Source organism: Ursus arctos, unplaced genomic scaffold, assembly GCF_023065955.2.
Source record: "Ursus arctos isolate Adak ecotype North America unplaced genomic scaffold, UrsArc2.0 scaffold_11, whole genome shotgun sequence".
NCBI lineage: Eukaryota > Metazoa > Chordata > Mammalia > Carnivora > Ursidae > Ursus > Ursus arctos.
The window spans coordinates 36,643,118-36,665,475 of NW_026622775.1; the positions used below are offsets into that span (position 1 = coordinate 36,643,118).

Here is a 22,358-nt window from a genome sequence, read left to right on the forward strand (position 1 = left end):
ACAGAGTGCGGAGCCCGACGATGATGATGCGGGGCTCAGTCCTAGGACCCTGAGATCATGACCTGAGCTGAAATCAAGAGTCAGATGCTGAACTGACTGAGCCATCCAGGCACCCCTCTGGTGGAAGTTTTGATGCGTTTATCTGCAGATGAAGTTAACGCTTAGTAGTGGAAAGAGCCCTGGATGAGGTTTCAGGAACCTGGATTTCTAGTTTCACAGTGGTGCTGACTGCAGTAAGATCTTAGACAAGTTGCCGGACCTCTAGATCAAGGCCCTGTTTCTTTATCCATAAAATAGTGGGTTGGACTATAACAGTGCTTTCTAGATGTTTTGTTACCATTGGAGCACTTTCGTTTAAATTGAGTCTCAGGCAGAACATTAATGTACCCAGAAGATAAAGGCAGAAAAGCTTATGTAGAGGCAGAGGGACCTCAGAGGAATGTGAGCGCCTGACTCATACTTTGGTAGATTTTTAGGTTGTGTGAAGGGAGAGAATTTGGGCCTGAAGGATCCCGCTCTTCCTTGAGATCCCGCTCTTCCTTGAGATTTGTGATCCCAGCAGTAATCATAATAGCTGCTCTCCACACGCCTGATGACGTGCTGAGTGCAGTGAGGGGATAATTTTGCTTAACAAACACTCAGCGATGGATTTCAAGGGTATTGAATCATATTTTCTCACCTTTCTTAAAGGCGTCCCTCCTAATGTCTGTTCTTCATTCATCCAATCAAGATTTACAGTAGACTTGCCCCCAGATTATTGTGTACTATCTATTCACACCGGTTTTTATAGACTTTAAAAAAATGACCAACTATTTTTCTCTGTCCTTGAGAATGAGAACTAGCTAGAATTATGTTAAAGTATCAGTGTACAAGTAGGCTTAGATGTGATTGTAATAATAATACTGAATGTGATAGCTAAGATAGTTGGCCTTCACTCTGTGACTGGTACTGGTTTAAGCTGTTAACCTAATATTTCATCTAATCTTCAAGTCAGCCCTGTGAGGTAGATTCTCTTATTGCCCCCTGTTTTGCCGTTGAGGAAACTGAGGGATAGTACCTTGCCCAAGATCATAAGGCAGCCGAGAGGTAGGGCCAGAAGCAGGCAGCTGAACCGCCCACCATTTTGGCCAGCTTCCTAGATGTCACTTCATTAATCTCTTGGATGGTGGCGGTGGTGGGATTTCTGTCTGGTAGAGTTGCAGTCAAGGAAGAAGTAGTGGGAGAGCACTGATTTTTTTATTTAAAAGTGACAGGGATATATCGTCTCTAAAAGCCCCAAGATAATTGGCACTGTACCTTCTTTCCCGAGATAATTTGTATATATTGTAAATATTGTAGAGGGCAGGTGAAGGTACTGTGGTCCCGTTAGGTTTTTCTGGCACAGACTGACATATTCAGTGATTATTTGTGTAATTCCGGGTCACTGATTTTTCAGCAGTTCAGGAAAGTCTAAATGTGATAGTGGATGAAAATAGTGCTGTGACATGACCTGTCTATGACACAAAGTGGGTGTGGGTGTGTTCTTAGTTTATGTGCATAGTACCAACTTTTTTGTTCTCAGCCCTCCTTGATATTTAATTGTACTTCTGGGCTCCCCAGCATTCGGCAAATACATATTTGATCTTGTATGTCCCAGGTATGGTTTAGCATCTGAGCACACAGAGGCAAATGGAGCAAGGTCCCTCATGGAAGTTGCGTTCTGGGAAGGAGGGGTGATAAATTAACATATAATATAGGTCAGGCTGTGGTAAGTCCTACAAAATGAAATAAAGCAGGGTTAGTAGCCGGAGTCAGAGAGTGGGGCGGGGTGCTACTTTGTCTAGGGTGGTGAAGGGAGGACTTTACTGCCAAGAAATGTGTGAGGCGTCCTGGAGTTTAGGGGAAGAAGGTTCTGGGCAGAGTGGTGCCGGGTTTGAGCTCCACTGAAATACTCTGTGACTACTTCCTGTCTTGATGTTCTGTTTTCTTCTCATGGTCCTTGGGGTGAGTTGACTAGGTCAAAAAATGAACGTGGTCTTAGCTCCACGCTGTCTGATGGAGATAGCATGGTTCTCAGAGCTATGGTTAGCTGGCATCCTGACTTAATCTTCAGCTGTGAGAGGGTTGATAGGGTCTTTTAGATAGGGTGAGGGTGGTGGGGCTGGGTTTCCAGTACAGGGTAGAAGTAGGAATAGGATGTTGTCTGTGTAAGGTCATGAACCTCAGGGAGGGATGGGGCAGTATGTTACCACCCATTTGGAGGAACAGCAACTTTTGCTGCATAGCAGGAAACTGGTCAAAGCCAGAAAGCAGTTTGGGGTGGGGGTGGGAGGGAGCAGCTATGACCAACCATAGAATTAAAAGGACGCCTAATGCTTTTTTTTTTTTTTTTTTTAAGCTTTTTAGTTTGGAAAATTCTGATCATGTACGAAAAGCAGAGAGAAAGATATAATTAAACTACGCGTACTCAATATCTAGCTTCCATTGGTTGCTATACAACTAATCTTGTTTCTCCCATACTTCTCACTCCCTGCCCCAATTAGTTTGACTGAAAGCCCATTATCATACCATTTCATCCATAAATACCCTCCTACAGAGCTCTAAAAGGTAACTCCGTAGTATCCTCGACACACTTAAAGACAAGCAGTCAATTTCTTAATATTACAGAATTAGGCTGTATTCAGGTTTTTCTCATCTTCATTTACATCCCCCATAACAATTGGTCTGTTTGAATCTGCATCCAGACATACTGCATTTGATTGATAAACTTTCCTCCCTCCCTCCCTCCCTCCCTCCCTCCCTCTCTCTCTCCCTTTCTTTCTTTCTTTCTTTCTTTCTTTCTTTCTTTCTTTCTTTCTTTCTCTCTCTCTCTCTCTCTCTCTCTCTCTCTCTCTCTCTCTCTCTCTTTCTTTCTTTCTTTCTTTCTTTCTTTCTTTCAAGATTGTATTTATTTGAGAGAGAGACAGAAGGAGAGGGAGGGCAGAAGGAGAAGCAGACTCCCCACTGAGCTGGGAGCCCATCGCGGAGCTTGATCCCAGGACCCTGGGATTGTGACAGGCAGACATTTAACCGACTGAGCCACCCAGATGCCCCCTGATTGATAAGTTTCTAAGTCTCTTTTAATCTGTAGGTTTTTTCTTCCTCCTTTTTTCCCTTGATAAGAATTCCTGATACTTTTCTATTCATTTTATAAGACCTTTAAAATAGTACTACTTCCTGAGTTATAAGTTATAATAACAAAATAATAAAAGCAAAAAAGTTTGGTATTTAACCCATATTGATGTTCTTTTTGGTGTTTCTGTCTAACCTTGATGATCAGGGGTCACTTTTTTTAACCATGGAAATTGCATAGAATAATGGCTACTTTTGTTTTAAATAGCTTTGAACACTCAGTAAAGAAAACTTTGATGCTTTATTAGACACTAGCCTTAAACTTTTGAATAAGAAAAGATACTCTGTCAAGAAGCGCTCAGCGTGGCCCTGAAGAAGAGCTGGTAAAAAGTGAATTAAAATCTATTCTACTAAGGGGCACCTGGGTAGCTCAGTCAGTTAAGCATCCAACGACTCTTGGTTTCTGCTCAGATGGTGATCTCAGGGTCCTGCATCAGGCTCTGCACTCAGGGTGGAGTCTGCTTAAGACTCTCTCTCCCTCCCCCTTTGCCACTCCCTCCCATGCTCTCTCTCTCTTAAAATAATCTTTAAAATTTTTATTTTTTAATTCTTTCCTTAAATAAATCTTAAAAAAAAAAAAAAAACTATTCTACTAAGTGTGATAACACCAGTGCAGGTGGGGTTGCATGAAGTGGGGAGCAGCTAAGCCTGTGCTTGTCAGGAAGGACTTTGTGGAAGAAGTTGTATCTGAGCTGGAGTTTGTGGAGCAGAGATACCAGAGGAGGGTCTTTGTCCAGTTTAACAGGTTCACACCTCCCCAGCACAGGACAAGGAGATGAGGAAGGTCTTTAAGTAGCTAAAATGGGAGCCAGTGCATTGTGGGAACTTTTATAAACTCTTGTTTTACTTAAAATTATTACATGTTAGGGTGCCTGGGTGGCTCAGTCAGTTAGGTGTCTGACCCTTGATCTCAGCTCAGGTCTTGGTCTCAGGCCATGAGTTCAGCCCCACCTTGGGTTCCATGCTGGGTGTGGAGGCTACTTAAAAAAAAAAAAAAAAAAAAAAAAAAAAAAAAAAAAAGAGTACTACGGTTATTGGTATTAGAGTACCTCATTGCCATCTTTTTGTGACATAATGAAAAACATACATCAAACACGTGTTAAAAAGTTTTATACATCAGTGGTACAGAGCCCCATATTAAAAAAGGAATGCAAAATGACAGCTGTAAAATAGAGGTAGAAATATTCTAAAATTGGTTCCAAGAATTTAACACAATCTTAGTGGTCGCTTAATCTTTAAAAGCAATGAGGGACGCCTAGGTGGCTCAGTTAAGTGTTGGACTCTTGAGGTCAGCTCAGGTCTTGGTCTCAGGTCCTGAGTTCAGGCCCCACCCTGGGTTCCATGCTGGGCGTGGAGCCTACTTTAAAAACAAAAACAATTAGTGTTTTCAGAAGTCCTAAATTAAATGATGTTATACCATAGTAATTACATATTCATAATTAAGACTGAGTCATTAAAATGTGAAAAAATATTTTAAATCTAGTCTGTTTTAGAAGGCAAGGACCAATGTCAAAAAGCTTTTTAAAAAAGCTTTCCATTTCTTAAATAAATGTTGAATAGGATGCTTGGCTTTAGGAATAAAGTCATCAGATTGGAAGCTCAACAATAAGGAACAAGTTCTTCTTTGTTGGTTTTGAGCCACTAGGTGTGTGTGTTTGGTTTGCAAACACACAACTGATCTGTATCCCTCAACAGGCTTAGATATAAATAGTTCAACAAATACTGTGTATGTCTCTACATGACAAACGCTGTGCCAAGTGCTTTAAAGACAAAGGCATGGTTCCTACCTTCACATAGTTAGCTGTCCATTGGGAGAGACTACTCAAAGCATGCTTCATGGTAGCAGAGTTATGGGGGACTCCGGGGAAGGTGTGTTGGAGACATAATTTCAGACCTGAGTTGACTGGTGAATCAGAGTTATCGAAGTAAGAAAAGGTAGAAGTGAAGCACTAGTTTCTTCCCTGCAGGGAAAGCTGATAGAATTTGGGAAGGAGGGATCTGTTTGCATATTTCCCACCAGTGTTGGGCTCTGTGGCTATTAGAGCCGGTTTTTTGGGGCGAGGGAACTGGAAAGAAGGCCAGTCTGGAAGTCAGAGTGTTTTCCCCCTCCCTGTGTGAAAGTCCAATTTCTGTGAATGGATGTGTCATGCCCTTCAAAAGGCCAATACTGACTTTTTCAGGGTCATGTTTTCAAGTGAGTAGTTTTTACTGATAATTTTGCTAGCCTTGAGTGTGAAAGTGAGTAACTCGAGTTGGGGAGCTGGGTACTGTTTGTGGCCAGAATTGCTGAGCTCACTTCTGTGCATGTTCTCCGAGGAAAGTACTGCGTGAGCTTTCACGGCCAGAATTCTGGAGATGTTCTCTCTGGCGTGGCGGGACATGGCGTACTTATCTGAGGTGGGCAGCTGTCCAAGAATTTAGGGACTTTTAAAATAGTGCTGCCGCATTTATGATGTTCTTCTAAAAGCCCTTCATAGTGTATTTATTTCTCTACATGTGTTCTTTGATCATAACTTTTTTGTTTCTGTGCTTTTCCTGAACATGACTGCTCAGTTTCTGAGGATTATGGAAAATCAGGACAGTTGTGTAAGGCCCGGGGGTTGAGGAGATCTTCAGGGAAGAGGGGTGCCTGGAGGGAGAAGGTGGAGCTTGCCAGATGGTGCACAAAAGGCCCTTGCCTCTCATCCAGAGGGGGCTGGGGGCCTGCTGGGCTGCCAAGCACAGTGAAGTGCCAGCAGTGTCTTACGCACCAGCTGCTTCCCTTTTCCTACTTGAGCAAGATGACCCTATTTGCCATTAGGAGTTTTGGTGTTACTTCATTTGTCTTTAGCGTTACTTATGAGTTCTTGAAATGTGGTCAGTGTCTAAGGCATTACATGCCACTGGGAAGATTGTGTCTTTAGTTTCATCTTGTTTTTATGGTATATTTTTTGGTATAGCAAATCTATTTTAATCAGTTCTCTTACACACTCTTTGGGCTTTTGAGACCTCCTCCTTCTTTTCTTTTTTCTCTCCCATGTTTTTCAACACCACAGATTTCACTCTTGTGAAAACAGTAGGGTAGGGAATACTTTCTGGGTGATTATGCCCCCATAAAGAAGGCACTGGGCTTTTTGGTACCAAAGGCTTTTGTTAATCGGTCAGGTGGTTCTAGGCAAGACGCAGTGGTGTGTTTCCTCAACACTTGCCTATTTGCTTCACTCCTTTCTCATTGTTCTTTCATTGTTTCAAGTATCTTACAGAATGATGTACTTAAGTGATTTCTGTATCTTTTGGGTTTGTTTGTTTTTTTTTTTTTTTTAAAGATTTTATTTATTTGACAGACAGCCAGCGAGAGAGGGAACACAAGCAGGGGGAGTGGGAGAGGAAGAAGCAGGCTCCCAGCAGAGAAGCCTGATGTGGGTCTCGATCCCAGAACGCTGGGATCACACCCTGAGCCGAAGGCAGACGCTTAACGACTGTGCCACCCAGGCGCCCCTCTTTTGGGGTTTTTGATACAGATTTTTGCTCCAAACTTCCTATTTTTTTTCTTTCAAAAATATTTCACGATATTGTTAAAATGACATATGTTGCTTAAAATGAACTAAATATCTTTCGCTTTTTGGGAGAGATTTTCATGCTGTTCTCTCTTTAGTACACTGTAGGGCAGTGGCTTACAAGGCTTGGTCTCTGGTCCAGCAGCATCAGCATCACCTGGGAACATGCTAGAAATGCTAACTCTTGGGCCCCACCCTAGACCTACTGTATCAGGAACTCTGGGGTGCGGCCCATCGGTGTGTGTGTGTGTGTGTGTGTGTGTGTGCGCTTTAAAAGATTTTATTTATTTGACAGAGAGTCAGCGAGAGAGGGAACAAGCAGGGGGAGTGGGAGAGGGAGAAGCAGGCTTCCTGCCGAGCAGGGAGCCCAATGCAGGGCTTGGGGCTCAATGCAGGGCTTGATCCCAGAACGCTGGGACCATGACCTGAGCCGAAGGCAGACGCCTAATGACTGAGCCACCCAGGAGCCCCGCATCGGTGTGTGTTTTAATAAGCCCTCCAGGTTATTGTGAAGCATGCTTAAATTGGAACCACTGGCCTAGGGTGCCAGTGAAATCTCCACTGGTATTCCTAATGTTGGAGCTAGAGCTGTCTGAAAGTTGGAAACACTGTAAATTGCTTTTTGATGACTTTCTGTTTACCAGGAGGTTAAAATAGACTTTAAAAACCTAAGCTTTCATGTGTCATTTCCAAAGGATTTTGGACTATATCTAGTTTATTTTCATAGAACAGGTTTCTGCTGTTAGGATTTTTGTGTTACTTAATTTGTGTTCAGCATTACGTATGAGTTCTTGTAATGTGGTAAGTACCTAAGGCATCATATGCCCTTGGAAAGATTGTGCCTTTAGTTTCATCTTATTGTAAATATTATATTGTATGTGGTATATCAAACCTGTTTTAATCAATTCTTTTATAGTTAAAGTGACTTTTTTTGTGTGAAGTTCTGTTGGAAAGCGTATTCAGATGGGGAAAAAAATCAAAAATCCATCTTGAACTTATTTGTGGAAACATTTCTCAGTTTAGTTTAAAAGTTGTCAATGACCTAACTTTATGAAGAATTTTTCTCCTTGGAACTGACCCTTACAATTTGACAACATCATTTTTTTCCTCCATATAAATCTCCCCCTCCCCCCATAAACTCACTGTAATTCAGTCAGATGCAGATGTCATTGTGAAACCTGTTCCCTAGGAAGATAGCTTTTGCAAGTTGGATTTTTTTACTGACCTAGAATCCTATAGAGGCTACAGTCTGGACTAACTCAAATTACAATTCTAAAATGAGTGAGGATGTTTTAGGCAAGAGGACTGAGCTCCTTGGTGGACCCCTTTCCATGGAAGGCCTTGCTCATGACTCAGTGGCCTCTCTTGGTGACTCATAGTCATCTGTGGTCTTGAAGACTTGTCATCATCAGATCCTACTTCCCTATTGAAACTTATGTTTCCTATATTTCATGTCCTTGGGCTTGTTCTCTGCCTCTGAGGAATCAGCTCTTCTGATAAACCAGTTACTACTGACATGAAAGAGCAAAGAGGACACACGGACTCCCCCTCCACCTACCCCCACCCCACACATGCACACTAACAACAGACACCAGAATGTGACTGGCCCACTCATTTCATAGTCTTATGTAGAGGAGTGGTTCCATTAGTGGGAATTAAGTTCAGCTGAATTTACAATTTCATAAGAAAAACATTTTTGTCAGATCCAGTTATGAAGTACTCCATGGTATGGCCTTGGCTCCTAAAACAAAGAGCTGAGAGAGAACTTAGGGAAACTTTTAACCTTTTCAATTACCGAAAGAAAAAAAGGGAAACTGGAACTCAGTGAGGTGGAGTGATTTGATCCACATTACTTCACAAAATAAGTTGGTGACAGTGATGAAAAGAAAATCTCCTATCTCCTGGTAGCCTAAGGACATTATTCTTTGCCTTTAGCTCCTTGTAAGATTTACCAACCTTTCCTCCACCTTTGAACACGGGTGAATTGGAAATGTCTCCTTATCGCTGCCATCTACAAGGCGGCAGTCTTGAAGAAATGTGAATTTTGTTATTTCTCCTGGCCTGTTTGGACATGTGTAGCCCCCCAACATTTCAATCAACAAACCACTTGACCACTTAAGGAAGAAATATGAATCCTGGTGTATGTTTGAAAACCTGCCATTGAGGCCTTCTAGTTAGGTCAAAGAAGTGCCAGCTTCGGTGAATACCTAAAGACTGGGTGCCTTCACCTTGGAAGAAGATCCTGGGCACCATAGTGGAGCACCTCTTAAAGAAATATAATGCACCTCCAATATTTTTGATGACACAGAGAAAAAAATGTGTGGGCAAAACCTGATGTTGATGCCTGAGATGAAAAGTGATTCAGAAGAACTAGACTCTGAAGAAGTTTTAGAAATAAATATATTTTGTTATTTGTTTTTTTATATATGCACAAGAGGGATACATGATAAAAATCTGTCAAAGAGCTTTTTCAATAAATGTAAAAGTTCTCAGTATTAAGTTTTAATCAAGATTTCATTAGTATTTTTTTCCATAATAGTGTATAAAAGGATGGAGTGTCATCATCTTTGTCATCTTCTTCTTCTTCTTCTTCTTCTTCTTCTTCTTCTTTTTTTTTTTTTTGAGAGAGAGAGAAAGTGTGTATGAGTGGGGGGAGGTGCAGAGGGAGAAGGCGAGAGAGAATCGTAAGCGGACTCCACGCCCAGCACAGAGCCTGACATGGGGCTCGATTTCACGACCCTGAGATCATGACTTGAGCTGAAATCAAAAATCAGATGCTTAACCAACTGAGCTACCCAGGCACCCCTGGAGTGTCTTATTAGTGGTGTGTTTGATCGAATGAAATACAGAACTTCAGTGATGGTGGGGATTACTAGAGGCCCAGGGGTATACCAGTGGCCATGATAGTGTAGCGGGAAGAATATGGACTTTGGAGGCAGGGGCAGACAGGCACCTCTCAGATCTCCCACCGCAGGGAATGGAATGGACCATTGGGCCCAGTTGCTATATGGTTCCATCACTGCATTAGAGTGAAGGCCATGCCTCCCACAGGCTGCACCCAGCCAGTGACCGAGACAACAGGGGTACTAAAGCAGCTTATTCCTGGGGACTCTGGAGTCCGCTGACACGCAGCCTTGGCTCAAGGAATCCCTGATGGCCTTTCTGAACTTTCCCTAGAACTGCCCTGCAGTCTAACATGTGTCCCCCCAACCTTCCAACCTTCCTTCCCTCCTTCCCTGTCTCCTTCCCATGGGGTCAGACCTGCATCACTGTCTGACAGCTCTTCTTGCCTCCCCGGTTGCCTCCCCATGTCCTCTCACAGATGTTTCCCCTAATACATTTCTGGCATTTCCAATCTTGTCATGGTGTCTGCTTCTTAGAGGACCTGGTGTAATACAGAAACAGACTGTTTTGAATGAAGATAATGTATATGGGAGCCTCAGCATAGGTATTCATGGTTACTATTGTCACCAGCAGCAGGGAATGTTGAATTTATATAGAAACTCTATTCTTTACATTATCTAAATTTGTAGGAGAATCCTACTTCATAAAATAAGTATTTTTGAATGCCTGCTAGGAGCTGGACAGTGTTCTAGCACCTGAGGGTGCAGTGAGGAGTTAGGTCCTTGTCAGGACGAGGTGCTCAGCAGCTGGCCGCATTGTGGAGAATGAGAGCCTTTCTGCCCCACACCCTCCTTTTCTCTCCTGGCCACTCAGATAGCCCAGGCACAGAAGGGCTGGAGAGTAGTCTCTTTGCCATTGACCAAAGGTGTAGGTATTCTTTTCTGAATACCCCCCCCACCCTGTCTCTCTCCTGTTTTCTCGATCCAACCATTTATTGCCTGATTTATGAGGTTCCATTAGTAGCTATGCCACTGACTTACACCATTCACTTCAGAAATTAAAATGTCCTCTTATTTAAAGCTAAAAAATAAAATTTCAGATTCTCTCATGATACTTTTTGCAGCGTTCTGTGAGGCTCCTCTTTCCCTCCCTTTTGCAGGGTTTTATTTCTTCTCATAATGTTCTGCCTGGGTAGTCATTTAAAAAAAAAAAAAAAAAGAATCTAGGTCCTTATTGTCCCTTATGCACAGAGGGAAAGAAGATCAAGGTTAAATCTTTTATTTAATGTCCTTATTAGGTTAACTTATCCCTAATATACCCAATCTTTGTTTGAAGAGTCTCAGTTTTTCCTAAGAATAATAATAAAAAAATCTTTACTGGTAGAGTCTATTTGATTTAAATAATTGGAGTAAAATTGCTACCTTTAACAAGTGGCCTTCAGAATTGATGCAAGCTTCCTTTTTTTTTTTTTTCCTTAAAAAAACACTAAGGTATTTGTAGAAAAGAGACATGAAGGGAAGCTTAAACTTTTGTGATTCAGTGGCTTAACTTTTTTTTTTTTTTTGAGAGCCAGATTATGGCCAAATATTCAGGGAATTAAGCCAGAGAGAAGAAACTGTCAGCTCAAGTCCTCTGGTTTTATTAGGCTCTTTTCAGAGTTTAGGATTGAAAGTTGACAGAAACTCTCATTGGGAACTTTTTATTCTTGGACTTTCAGAGGAAAGCAAAAGTATGCTGACTGATCTGGTGAAATTAGCATGTGTATTTTACTAATTATAATTTCTAGCCTGTTAAATGGGACTGCTGTGGCCTAAAAGAATCAGACATTCAAGAAACTATTTCATATTAATTGGCTCTTAATTTTCAGGTTTAAACTCTATAGAATTAATTTACAGCACCTCTGTATGTATGTCCCAGTTAGAACTTTGCATATGGGTTGTTCAGATTCTCACCAGTTTTGAGCTGGTAAGTTGGAGCTATCACTGCTCTAAAATTTAATTTTGCTTTTACATTAATTTTTTCCACCAGAAGGATTAACTTAGCTTGAGCTGTGCTCACAAATAAAATAACATCCAGGGATTTATTTGGAAGTTAAAATTGCTTCTAGTGTGGCATTCCCTCCCCCCCCCCCGCCCTTTTTTTAATTTAACTGTGTTAAGAAGGTAGAGCAAACATTATTCCTTTTTTAAAGTTGATAATATTCAGGTAACAAAAGAGAATTGTTTTTTCTCTGGTCTAAAACCAAAACTGGTTAGGACCAAGCCCAAATGAGAGAATGTTGGCCTCTTACTTGTCACTGTGGCAGAGTTCTGTTAGCATGACCAATTAAATGTTGGCATTTCTTCTCAGTATCAGAGTCTTTTGACTTCTTTCTCTTATTATTTTAGCTATTAAAAAAATGGGAGGGCTTTGTTGTGCATTTTAGTTTTCCTATTAGGACCCAAGTCTAGGTTGTTGGGAGAAGGCCCAGTCCAAGGAGAGACTGGCTAGGTGGAGAAAAAGAGAAATCGCAAAGGATGAGTGTGAATGGGGAATAATCTAATTCATCAAAAGTGGTCTGGTTTAATCGGGGGCAAAAATTTAAGAATTGAGATGGGTAGTATTGCATTTTGACAAGAATGTTCAAAGTTCTGCAGTTTAAAAACAGTGTAAATGCTGTGTTAGTCTAGATTCTCAGTTGCAAGGTCTAAGTCTTCTGAACAGAAAGGGAATTTATTTAAAGAATACTTGGTAGGGTGCCTGGGTGGCTCAGTTGGTTAAGTGTCTGCCTTTAGTTCAGGTCATGATCCCAGGGTCCTGGGATCGAGTCCTGCATCAGGCTCCTTGCTCCGTGGGGGAGCCTGCTTCTCCCTCTGCCTCTCTGTGTCTCTCATGAATAAATAAATAAAATCTTAAAAAAAAAAAAAAAAAAAGAAAGAATACTTGGTAGCTTGCAGTATCTTTCTTTGGTTCTGGGAACCAGGAATGATGCCCAGAGTTGCACTCGCAGAGCTGGTCTTGGAGAAGACAGTCAGCAGCCTTGCTGCAGCGTGTACACAACACAGCATGCCCAGCAGCACTGCTGCCCCTGCTGGTGGTTGTGTAACTGCTCCTTCTGGAAACGCGCTACCACCCACCAGAATCTCTGGTCACTCGTTCCTTGAGGTACTAGCTTTCAAATCCAAGTCTGGGATGGGAACATCTCATTAGTGGAACTCTGGCCAGGTCTCTCGGCCTCACTACAAGGTGGCTGGGGATAACCAGTGTCTCTCATTTCCAGCTTTTATAGTGGAAGGTGGGCTGTGCCTCATTTGGTAGGAGAATTCTCAAACATAGGAAGGTGTTTTAAGTGTTGTGTATCACAAAGGGCAGATACGCACTACCTGTAATGTTTATGCCTGATTGTATGCAATACTATTCTCTTATGAGAAGATTAAACAAAAATGTGTTGGGATGGCTTGAATGGACACACTTGTAGGTATGCATATGCATGTCTACTAGATAATCACGTGACTACCTTCATGTAGCGATTAAATATGTGGCTATATTTTAAAATCAAATTTTTCGAAAAGATTTTATTTATTTGTCAGAGAGAGAGCGAGAGCATGAGCAGGTGGGGGGGTGGGGGTCGGCAGAGGGAGGAGTAGGGAGCCAGACGTGGGACTCGATCCCAGGACCCTGGAATCATGACCTGAGCTGAAGGCAGATGCTTAACCAACTGAGCCACCCAAGCGCCCCTGTATCTAAGAGTTTTATTGTGTAAAATCAAATTATTGATGTATACTTTAGAATTTCCCCCCCACTTATTTCATAAAAAAAGTTATTCCAAGTCTTGACCCCTTTTATGTTAGTGTGTTTATCACTGACATACTCTGAATTTTTCAGCACGGCTCTCCAGAGTATTTCATGGCCACATTTGTCTGAGTTCTTTGAGATATGTCGCCTTTCAAAATCTCTTTCTGATGCTTTCATTGGACATTTATCTTAAGCTACAGGTACTCATTTGCAGCACATTTGGACAGTCTCTTTTACAGATTTTATAATACAGATGTATTTTCATGACTCAATCACTCACCTCGTTTCTTTTAAAGTGATCTTTACAAAAGCACCAAACACTTGTAATTTGAGGTTTTCTCCAGAATAACTACATCTCTTAAATTTCTTAGCTTCCTCTTGTTTTTGTAACCCAGAGTTCTTTATGATCTGTAGCATCTGAAAGTAGGTGGGATTGGGGCCCTTTCAGGCTAAGATTCCTCAAATGGTTCTTTGTTGGTCAAAATGATGGAAAGCCTACTCCTTAAGGGAACTGTAAGAATTCTTATGTATGGTTAAGTCCCCCCCCCCCTTTTTTTCTGAGAGACAATGTTGGGAAAAATACTTCTAATGTTCAGATATATATAATAGTTCCTTGGCACCCTTTCTTGAGGTTCTGTTTCAAGAAAAAAGTAAGAAACATGTCTTTGATGCATGGTTTCTTTGCTTTTATTCTTGATGTTGGAGTTGGAAAGTAGAGTTTTCCCTTTAGTCTAATGAAATGGGAAGTATCTAGAAGGTCATGGGAGAAAATAGTGGAAATTCTCCTTTGCTCTCAGATTATGCATTCCTCTGGGGTCAAGAACACTTGGAATCCAGGCTTAAAATAACAAGGGCCATGGGGAACAGACATAATTCCTTCTGTTTCATTAGACTCAGTCTATCCTTGTTATTACTGAGTGCTTAGAAAGGCATGGTTTAGTACTTACATGGACTTATTCGCTGTTTTATCTGGACTGAGACTTGAAATAGTTGTTATTGAAGATCTCCCAGGATGTAGTTTTGCCTTTTTACTGAATACGGGTTTCTAGCCCCCAGCCCCATTTTCTTTAGATTTAGAATATCACAACTTAGTCTTCGATCCTCAAATGGGGAAACTTAAAGCAGCAGCAGAGGCTCCTCTCCAAAGTAGAGTCTGATTGTCCGCTGTCCGTTGTCAACAGATTTCCCAGCGACTGCTTGAGCCGTGGAGACAGGCAGAGAGACCACCCTACCTTCTCTTTTCTTTTTAGACATGTACGTTCTCACCTCCACAAACTTAATAAAAGGGATTTCAGACTTGACGAGTTGGAAAACTATTAATCCCCCAGGCTGTTATAAAATAATCTTGTTCTTTTATTTTGAATTGTGAAGTTTTAATGGATTCTGGGATTGACCATTCAACATTGAAATGTAACTTGTATTTCTGTTTCTTCCAACTCACGCAGAATCCTCGCGCTGGATAAGACCCCAGAGGTCTCCCAGGCCAGCTGTCCCTCAGCACAGGCCTCTGTGGTAGAGTGTCCGTGGATATCAGCCATCTAGATTGTACTTGTTGATGTGAAAAGAGCTAGAGGTCATACTTTGCCTGCTCCATGAAGGTCTTCCTGAGCTCCTCTCGATAGCGAACCCAAAATCTGTGCTATAGCTTCTCCCCATTAGATCTGGTTTTGTCTTCTCTAATGATTTTTTCTTCTCTCTTCCAGCATCTATTTTAATATTTATGGAGAGCTTTCATGTTCCCTCTGAATATTCTCTTCCTCCCCAATTCCATAGAACACCTCTGGTTTTCTTATTCCCCCTAAACTGTTTTAGTATTCTGGGCACATTCCTGCTTCGCTCCAGTTAGAAAATGTCTCTCTTAAAGCGCAGTACCCATACTATCGAGATAGGTTCTGATCTTCTGGGACACAGTTGAATGATTGCCTTGTCTGGTTTGAACACAGCCAGTGTATGTGTTCATTCTTTTTTAGGGCAACTTATGACTCCTTTGACTCATGCTGAACTTTCAGTTAACTCATTTTTAGGGACTAAAGCCCTTATTTAAAGCCTGCTACTAAATTCACATAAATTGTTGTCAAGATAGTTTTACACTCGAACAGTTGCCTTTCAGTGTTGAAACCCGCTGGATTGCTTATCCCAGCCAAATTCTACAGCATCACTTTTGAATCCCTCTTTTCAGCTGGACAGCTGCTTGAGCTGGGATTCTCTCATCCAACATTCAATCTTTCCTTCCAAATTTTGGTCCCCTGTAAATATGGTAAATGTATATTTAAAAAATATATATACAATCGATTAAGAGTAAGTAGAACATCATTGGCCATGATACTTGAGGTAATTCTCTCAGGCAGGGTTCAGCCAGCTGTGGCCCAAGCCCACCTCGCCTCCTGTGTTTGTAAATACAATTTTGCTGGAATCTAGCTGTGCTCATTCACTGATATACTGTTTACAGCTGCGTTTGTGCAAATGGCAGAGCTGAGTAGTTGCAGCCCAGCCTTTTATAGAAAAAGTTGTCTGACTGTTGCCCTGAGGTGAAAGCAACTGGTAAATGAACATGTTTTAGGTTCACGTAGATGCATTCTGTCTCTAAGCAAGACTATCCGAAACCCTTTCCAAGCCTCATTAGTCAAGGCTTTTTATGACTTCTCTTTGTGGCTTGTTGAAGTGTTTGGGGAAATATATGGTTATATAATCTTACATGTGGATTCTAAAATCACAGTCTATATTTGCTTTTTCTTTTTCTCTTTAAGCTACCTGATTGATTTCTAACGTACTAATACTTGAAAGCTTTTGCCCATATTATTTCAACTGTCTCTTTCAAATTGGGGTACTGTTATCACCAGAAATTTCCTTTAGGGTTTTAGGGGCAGTCCTTGATTTGGTATTCATTTTTCACTGGGGAAGAATCATGTTTTGGCGTTAGAACATTTTAGTAACACTCATTACTAACAAATATTATATAATACTTCTGTGAAATTTATAAAAGGAACTGAGAGATTCCATGGAGTCTCCAGTCTATTTTGAGAAAAAGAAGAAAACAGTCCTCATTGCTCAACCAACATTGCCTTACTGAAGCATTTAGTCGCCGCTGTTATTTAGTTCTTGAATAGAATGCTTAAGGTTCAGTTCAGAAGTTACATAACCAGATTTTTAAAAGAAAAAAATGATATTTTTTAAATAAAAAAAATCTTAAAAAAATTTTATGAAAAAATCGGGTGTGGTGGTGTCAGAACTCCTTTCCTTGTTCTGGAAATTTCCTTGTTAACCTGCAAACAGGCAGGAATCCCTCGTATTCTTGTCCTACACTAGTGTTAGACCTTGGGGGTCAGAAAGATATTGCATCAAATTCTCCAAGTGAAGGACACACTTAATGACCTGAAAGTGCTCATGTGTAATCTTTGTGGCCTGGTTCTTTTGTAAAGGACAATGTTTACTCCACAGTCTGGAGTTTTAGGGCTCGAATTTTAAAAGGCCTTCAGGGGCGTTTGGGTGGCTCAGTCATTAAGTGTCTGCCTTCAGCTCAGGGTGTGTCCTGGGATTGAGCCCTGCATCAGGCTCCTCCGCTGAGAGCCTGCTTCTTCCTCCCCGACTCCCCCTGCTTGTGTTCCCTCTCTCGCTGGCTGTCTCTCTCTCTGTCAAATAAATAAATAAAATCTTTAAAAAAATAAAAGGCCTTCATACGTGCGTGTTACTAATGCCTGTATCTAGCGTTTATAGGGCATTTCCTATGTCCCACTCTGGTGGCTGATGGAACCCATTGGATCTCTTCAGCCTCCTCTGCTTATTTTTGGCTGTTTCAGCTGCGTTAGCGACAACAGAATTGCTTGTGGTTCTGTACCCTGAGATTGCTGTTTCCCCCTCCTCTTTACTCTTATTCTTTGCCTGAAGAACTCCGATGCCCTGCTTCGGGCTCAGGTCTGTTTTATCCCCTTCCGGAAGTCTTCTCTACCCACTCAGCTTCCTCCTCCGGGCAGCTTGCCTGTGTGGTGTGATGCTGATACGGTTACATCTCCTGGAAATGCTCTTACCCGGGATGAACCTCACTGCTCACCTACTTCCTACGTCACTAGAGAAAAATCTCACCACGGGCCAGATGGGTGTCTTCACAAACTCCTGTTCACTTATCGTAAGCGGCCTGCAGGCCTGCCTAGGAATGTTCATGTTTCTCTAGGAAGTGCCCTGCTCACTGTTTGTGATGATTCTTCCCTTCATTCTCCTCTCCTTTCAAACTTTTTCTTGCCCAAACTCTCTTATAAGTGACCTTGCCTTGTACTTCATGGAAGAAAGAACCATCAGGTAGCCGGTCCCCCAGCCTCTCTTCATGAAATCTGCATGCTCGTTTGTATTGATACTTGTGTACTTCTTACTTCCTGTTACAAGGGAGGGAAGGAACCCTACTTCCGTGGCAGGGCAACACCCATGTGTGGGCAGCATCTCATCTCCTCCCACATTCGAGATTTTGAACCATCTTTTCTGGGTTCTTCACATGGGCATTTAGATGTTTTATTACCTTGGGGTGTCTCCTAGAATCTCAGATTTAACATAATCCCTTAGTGCTTGCTTCCAGCTGCTTTTCCTCAAAATTTTCCTGTTTCAGTAAATAGTATTCTTGCTTATACAGTTGCTCATTGCAGAAATCTGGGGGTGATCCTGGAAATGCCTCCCTTTTCCACATTCTGTCTATCACCAGCTACTTTGATTCTACCTGCAAATATCTCTGAAAACGGTCTCCTCTCAATTTTTATGGTCACGACCTTATTTCAACCCCCATCCTTTCTTGCATGTTCCATTCTAGCTGCCTCCTAGCAAGTCTTTCTCCTTCCAGTTTTCCTCACCTCTAATCTCTTTTTCTCAGAGAAGCCAGAGTAATCTTTAAAAGATCTAAATAATCATTGTATTAGTGCCCTGCTTAACACCTTCCAGTGGCTTTCATCATGCCCCGAATAAAAGAACTCTTTCCCTGGGCTCATAGGATCCTGAATGTTCTGGTCCCTTGCCTTAGCTTTTCTCTTTCCATCCACTTCTTTGTTCTTTATGCCCCCAGCCACACTGGCCTTTTGCTATTTACTGTAATACACAAATTCCTCACCTTAAGCCTTTTTGCCTCTGATGGCTTCAGGCTGGAAACCATTTCCCTTACTCTCTGCATCCATAATTCCTTCTCATTTTTCAGATCTGAGCTTGATTGTCTTTTCTTTGATAGAGCTCTCCTGAGTTGTTTTTTCCTTACAAATCCTTTAATAAATTCCTCACCTTAGCCCTACTTTTCTCCATATGAAGGGGTTACTAGAATTTGCAGTTACACATCTACTTAGGTGTTCATGTGTGCTTCTTGTGTCTCCCGTGCTAGACAGTAAGTTCTTGGAGGGCAGGGACTGTGCGAATTTTGTTTGTCGTCGTGTCTCCAGCACCTGGGGCTGAATGCTCAGCAAGTACTTGTTTCATGAAATACAGGTTTATTGCGATGGCTGCTTGGAATGGGGACGTCCCCGTCTGGTATTTTTGGGCTCATACTTACATGATTTTGAATGCTCTTATCTTCTATGAACTTGAGCAGTTCCCAGCCCCTGTGTTCCCAGCATGTGATGCGGGTCTGAGTTCTTTCTGGAGTGGGCCAGCCACCATGGAGGATGTGTGTGTGTGTATGTATATATACATATATATATGTGTGTGTGTGTGTGTGTGTGTGTGTGTGTGTGTGTGTGTTTATATGTAGGTTTATGCAGGAACACGATGTGGAAGCTAGGAAGCAACACTGGTGCTCATAGAAGTGTGCCTTAAATTATTTTGAGATGTTGTCTGTGAGTTGGGTCACTAAAAATATATGGCAGACCCTCTCCTATCTGCTCGAGGTGTTCCATATTGCTCTGGGTGGTTGGGATTCCTGGCGTGTGCTTTGTCCCTGCTGTATTCTTTAGCACAAAGGATTTTCTGGTTTGCCATTGTTGTAGGTCACATGGTCAACCATGTAGAGAGTATAAAATTAACGTGTTTTGAAAAGGATCCCTTTCCCTTGGCTAGTTGTTGCTCTTAATTCTTTTAGTTCCCTGTTGCCCCAGCTCCTTGATACCTAAGTGAGAAATTGTCAGGGTGGGTGTGAGTAGAACCTAGTTTCTGGCCCAAGGAAGAGAGTTCAACTTCTGAGCATCTCAGGGTGGCATAGTCACTTTTTTGAGGATTCCCTATCTCACAGTATGAATGGTCTCTTTGGGAGAAATCCTTACTTAATGGAACATTGCAAAGGAGCCTTTGGTTATATTCAGAATCCTTTCCTCCCCCCCCCCCTTTTTTTTAGAAAAAGTTTTTGAAGATTTATTTATTTGAGAGAGAACAAGAGAGCACGAGGGGAATGAGGGGCAGAGGGAGAGAGAGAAGCAGATTTCCCACTGAGCAGGGAGCCCAATGTGAGGCTCAGTCTTAGGACCCTGAGATCATGACCTGAGCCAAAGGCAGATGCTTAACTTGAGCCACCCAGGCACCCCAGAATCCTTTCCTTTTCTAAGTCACTTATTCTTTCTGTAATTTAAAGCTTGGATTTCTAGGGGCTTTTTTTTTTTTTTTTTTTAAGTAAAAAAAGGAATGGCACATTGTTGTAAAGTATTTTAAGCTTTCCTTTTCTATCTTGGATATTTGTGATCTCCTTGGAAATACATGGTGAGAAAACCACTACCCACTTGCATATCGTCAAATGCGTTTTCCTTGGGTAATTGTTCCCTTTTGTTTGTATTTTCAGAATTGTTTGTTGTATATTCTGTCTTACAATGAAAACCAGTCAATATAAGAATGAGTGCGGTTGTGGTTGGATGTGTGTGTGTGGCTCCTATCAGGTTGACCTTCCCCTTCTGTAACTGTTTGCCAGCACGCCCAATATTTACTTTGTTGTGAGCTCCAGTGACTCTGCTTTGCTGATACACCTTAAATCCTCAGGAGGAATTTTCAGTAAGACTGAGTGTGTTTAAACTTGTAGCCACAAACTAGCCCTTTACATAATGTAGTCTGATAACTAATAAAGGAATGTAATTGACTTGTAAATTTCTGAGGAGGGGGAGGGAAAAAATATCTCAAACAGAAGTGTTCTGTTAATGAATGTGATAGACCCCTTTGTTGTTTAAAGACAACCCTCTTGCTATGTCCCTGAAGAAAGAGCTGTGTTGGGGCTGTGTTGCACATTTCCTTGGCACTTTGCCCCACCTCCTCTTCCCTGAAAATATTTATGGAGATCTAGCGTGTTAATAAATTTAGAAGTGATTTAATGGTTGCATTGGCAGGGCGAGATAAGGTAGTTAAAATATGTTGTTCATTTTATTTCTGGGTGGGGTGGAAGAGGGAAATGAAATACTTTTTTTTTTTTTTCCTTTTGGGGAACCTAACGCTGTGTTCTTTTGTTATCATTCTTGTTCTCTAGGCATTAAGTGTAACTGAAACCCTGATTAAGCCCTTGGAAAAATTCAGAAAAGAACAACTTGGAGCCGTGAAGGTTTGTGTCTCATTGGAGTGCACTTGTAAACGCAAGATGGCGGTGCCGCTGCTGCGTCCGCGTGCGCTTTATCTACATTTGGCAGCTTTCAAGGAGATGCTGGAGTAAACCATCTGTTGTTTCATGTTCTCAGTGCGCTTTTTCCCCTTTGGGCGATATGAAATTGTAAACAAAACAAAAACACCTGGGCACGATCGTAAAACCTCTAGTCATCTCTGGCGACACCTTCCCATATCGAGTTTTGAAAACATGCTTAACCAAACCGCACGTTGACGCGGCGCAGAAGCGTCCTAGCTCTGTAGGGAGCGCAGTTACGTCCGCGTTTGCCTCCGTTTCAGGGAGGCGTGTAGCAGTCTGTGAGCGGTTAAGATGAGGAACCATTAGGAACGCTGCTACACCATGATGCCGTTGAAGCTCGGAAGAGAATATTGGGTTGTCGGGACGTGATTTCCTTCAATTGAACACAAATTTATTGAGCTTTCTGTTTGCCAGTATTGTGAGGTGTCGGGGGTTCAGAGATGCACTCAAGGCTCTGGGAGTTCGCCAGGATTCCTGGGAATAATATGGTGACTTGACCCCAGGGAGCCTGGGATATATTTAAAAACTTCTAAAGGTTGTGAACGGAGCTTTGAAATTATCCGAGAGAAATAATTTCCACCAACCTTTCCTGAATCTTATGTATTCACTTGAGGGACAAAAAGTAACATTTGTGTGTTGACTGTTTTTGGCTTGGCCCAGAAGAGAACACCACCAACTTTAGGTAGAGAAGAGAGTTTTCATATTTGTATTTTCCTCTCCTCCATGGCTTGGGGATGTGATGCTTTTCCCCCCTTATCTTCCTAAACAAAATATTAAAATCCTTCTGTACAAATAAACATTTTGGCTTCAAGGGCTATAGCTATACAGTTGGGCCCAAAGAGTGCCAGCCTTTTAGTTGCTATTTATAGAATGAGTTCTCCTTCAAGTGACTTGTTAAAATATTAGACATTTCCTTTTGGCATAGTATTTTCCCATTTTTAATGAAGGGCTATGTTTTGAGAGAGGTTCGAGGGGGTACCCTCCAGGTCCTCTTTCTGGAATTGTTTGCTGAGCTGCATGAGGCTGACTGTGTCTTCTGGCTTTGCAGCAATTCACTGGAGGTCTGCTTGCGCACCTGTGACCTTGGGCAAGTAAATGGTTTTAGTTCCATATCTGTAAAATGAGAGATCTGGGAATCTGACTGCTCTACTCTGTAGTTTATGAATCTGTTTCAAAGCTTGAACATCTTGGTTCTTTCTTTTTTTTACCCTCATTGGCAGGTATGGAGTGCAAACAGTGTCCATTTCTTATTTTTCTTATTTTAATTGGTAGAGGGTGGTGGTGAATGAGGATATATTATGGAAATGGAAAATGAGTATGCCTTAATTAATATATTTTCTTTGTATTTGCCATCCACCCTACTGTTTGTTTGTTTTTTAAGTAGGCTCCATGCCCAACGTGGGGCTTGAACTCATGACCCTCCGAGACCATGCTCTACCAGCTGAGCCATCCAGGCAGCTCCCTACTGGAATTTTATAAATTTCTGACCTTGAATTTCCTAT

At 41.8% G+C, this 22,358-nt stretch overlaps 1 protein-coding gene across 2 annotated transcripts in view; it reads left to right on the top strand.

The window, feature by feature from the left end:
- ARHGAP10 (Rho GTPase activating protein 10) overlaps positions 1 to 22,358 on the top strand; it is a 308,230-nt gene that overhangs the window by 75,992 nt on the left and 209,880 nt on the right. For both annotated transcript variants that reach the window (XM_026499449.4, XM_057310112.1), the window contains exon 4: positions 20,707 to 20,778. In XM_026499449.4, coding sequence (XP_026355234.1) covers positions 20,707 to 20,778 — 72 coding nt within the window. The remainder of the gene's footprint in view (positions 1 to 20,706; positions 20,779 to 22,358) is intronic.